The 2314-nt window shown below is 45.5% G+C and overlaps 1 protein-coding gene across 1 annotated transcript in view; it reads right to left on the reverse strand.

Annotated features, from left to right (window-relative positions):
* ppp4r3b (protein phosphatase 4, regulatory subunit 3B) overlaps positions 1 to 719 on the reverse strand; it is a 35517-nt gene extending 34798 nt beyond the window's left edge. The window contains exons 1-2 of the mRNA XM_077237563.1: positions 85 to 719; positions 1 to 4 (exon numbers count right to left, since the gene is read on the reverse strand). The exon at positions 1 to 4 is cut by the window's left edge and continues 52 nt beyond it. Of these exons, the coding sequence (XP_077093678.1) occupies positions 1 to 4; positions 85 to 214 (134 nt within the window). The 5' untranslated portion in view covers positions 215 to 719. The remainder of the gene's footprint in view (positions 5 to 84) is intronic.
* Positions 720 to 2314: the final 1595 nt, after the last annotated feature.

Below are 2314 nucleotides of genomic sequence, written 5' to 3' on the forward strand. Positions count from 1 at the left end.
GACCCTACACACACACACACACACACACAGAGAGATCAGCTCGGGGTCACGTGATGACGATGATGATGATGAAGAGGCTCGTACCGTCGGACTCCGCGGTGACCGTGAGCGAGGTCTCCTCGTCGGAGCAGCACACATGCCCCGTGCCCCGGTCCTCCCACTGCCGGTCCTCGTTCAGCGTGTACAGCTTCACTCGCCTCCGGGTGTCGCTCATCTTCACTAGCTCAAACCTCTCCGACACTAGCAGTCCTGGCGCATATTCACCTCACTAAACTAGCACTGTCTGCCCTGGCATCCACACAGCCGGGAACAAGACATTCTACCGCACTAAACCACCAGTTTACCTCACTAATACACGCTACCCTCTGGAAAACACCCGACGAGACTCACTCAACGGTTTATTTAGCTCAACCCACTCGCTTTAATATCTCCAATCGTTCATCTTAAGCTCACGAAATCAGTTTACCTGTAGATTGAGCCAAACCTCAGAGTTTCAGCCTCGTGATTCTCAGACTCTCGCGTGAACGATCTACTGTCTCGTTTAACTGTGTTTGGCTCTAGGTTACGGCTCCAAATGAGCGTTAATCGGGTCGGGTCGTTTAAATGTTTACGTAAATGTCCGTCTATCCGCCGATCGCCGCCATCTTGTGTGTCTTTCACTTCATCGTCGCTCGTCTGATGATGGCGCGGGGTTTCCGCACACGGGCTACGGTAGCCGCGGCAGGACACGCTCACGCGCAGCCGTACTGCAGTCTCCATGGTTACCAGTCTCTCAGGGAACACTGCTCGATTCCTCTTAGAATTCTAAGTTTATATTTCGCAGTTCTGACGAATCCCTCGCAATTCTGGCTACAACATTCTAATCCTCTTTTTTTATCTTATATCTCATAATTCTCACTTTCTTTCTCGAAATTTGGAAATTTTCCCCCTTGAACTTTGAGTTTATATTATAGTTATATAAGTTTGTAACTATATAAGTTTGATATATATATATATATATATATGTATATGTATATGTATAAACAGACTGACACAGTTGTAATCAAACATTTTTAACCCTCATTGCAAATCAGGTTTGTTGGCAATATTTACACACTTTCAGCTGTTTGCAATGAACGAATCAAGCAAAAGCAACTTAAATAGCTCAACAAAACAAATGTTTCAAGTGGTTTCCGTAAATTCAACTGAAAATGCAACTTTTATTGACTTCTGCAGCCTCAAAATTATTCAACCCCCTGAATCGAATCCCTCACAACAGCACAAATCTGCAAGACAGGTGTTGTCTCACTAATCAAGGGCTTCATTAGTTGCTCCAGGTGTGCTTGAGCTAGAACACATGAAATATCTGAACTGGCTAGGTTTGTCGAGTGTCACATTTGACTGCATGTTAGATATATGGCTATGTCAAATTAATGCTCCAAAGAGTTAAGAGAAGATTTCATCGCCCTTCACAAACAAGGAACAGGATACAGAAAGATAGCGAAGGCACTAAATGTTCCTAGAGACATCGTTGGACGCATAGTTCACAAGTTCAAAGTTAAAGGAACAGTGGTTACAGTACCTGGACGGGCAGAAAAAGGAAGATATCAACGGCTGAAACCAGATTTCTGAGATGGCAGGTTCAGAAAAACCCATGAGTGACTGAAAAAGACCTGCAGCAAGACTTGGTGGCCGCAGGCACTGAGGTTTCAGCAGCACAGTAAGAGCTCGTACTAAACGCATCAGAAACTCAAAGGCTTTGTTTACACTGGGCATTAACATGCGAACTGTATCCGGATGATGTCCACACACACACTGAAGAGGCAAGTGTAAACGCGCTTCTGATGGGAATGTTCTTGATCAGCGTGTCCCGGTCCGGAGGGAGTCGAGGACGCATTGTGATCGGATCTCAGTGTAATGTAAACGCAATCCAGCCATCGTGTGTGTGTGCATTCACAGGTGGACGTCACACACACCCCCCAATGTCATTATTCCCCCTCCTCTCTCCAGCAATCGCTGCATGTAGCTGTGTGGTTTTGCGATACAGTCGAGTGCGAAGTACATCTCAAATATACTACAATTGTTTGCTTTCGCACCCTAAAGTTGCAGAACCATTCATTTTTCTGTAAAGAACGCACATTTTTCGCACCACAGCTGCAACATTCTCTGTACCGTTTCCATTAAGGCATCTATCCACATTATCAGTACTTGCAGCCTCTTCATCCTCATTTTGCGAGATTTGTAAATGTCCCCCGACTGAAAACTGTTTTTAAAAGAAAACGCACCACTTCGGGGCGACTTTTCACCGGAGCCATCCCTTCTTTTTTTCCGCGGG

The sequence above is a fragment of the Siphateles boraxobius genome, unplaced genomic scaffold (genome assembly GCF_051911475.1).
Source record: "Siphateles boraxobius isolate OS27281-9 unplaced genomic scaffold, OSU_SipBor_1 204, whole genome shotgun sequence".
NCBI lineage: Eukaryota > Metazoa > Chordata > Actinopteri > Cypriniformes > Leuciscidae > Siphateles > Siphateles boraxobius.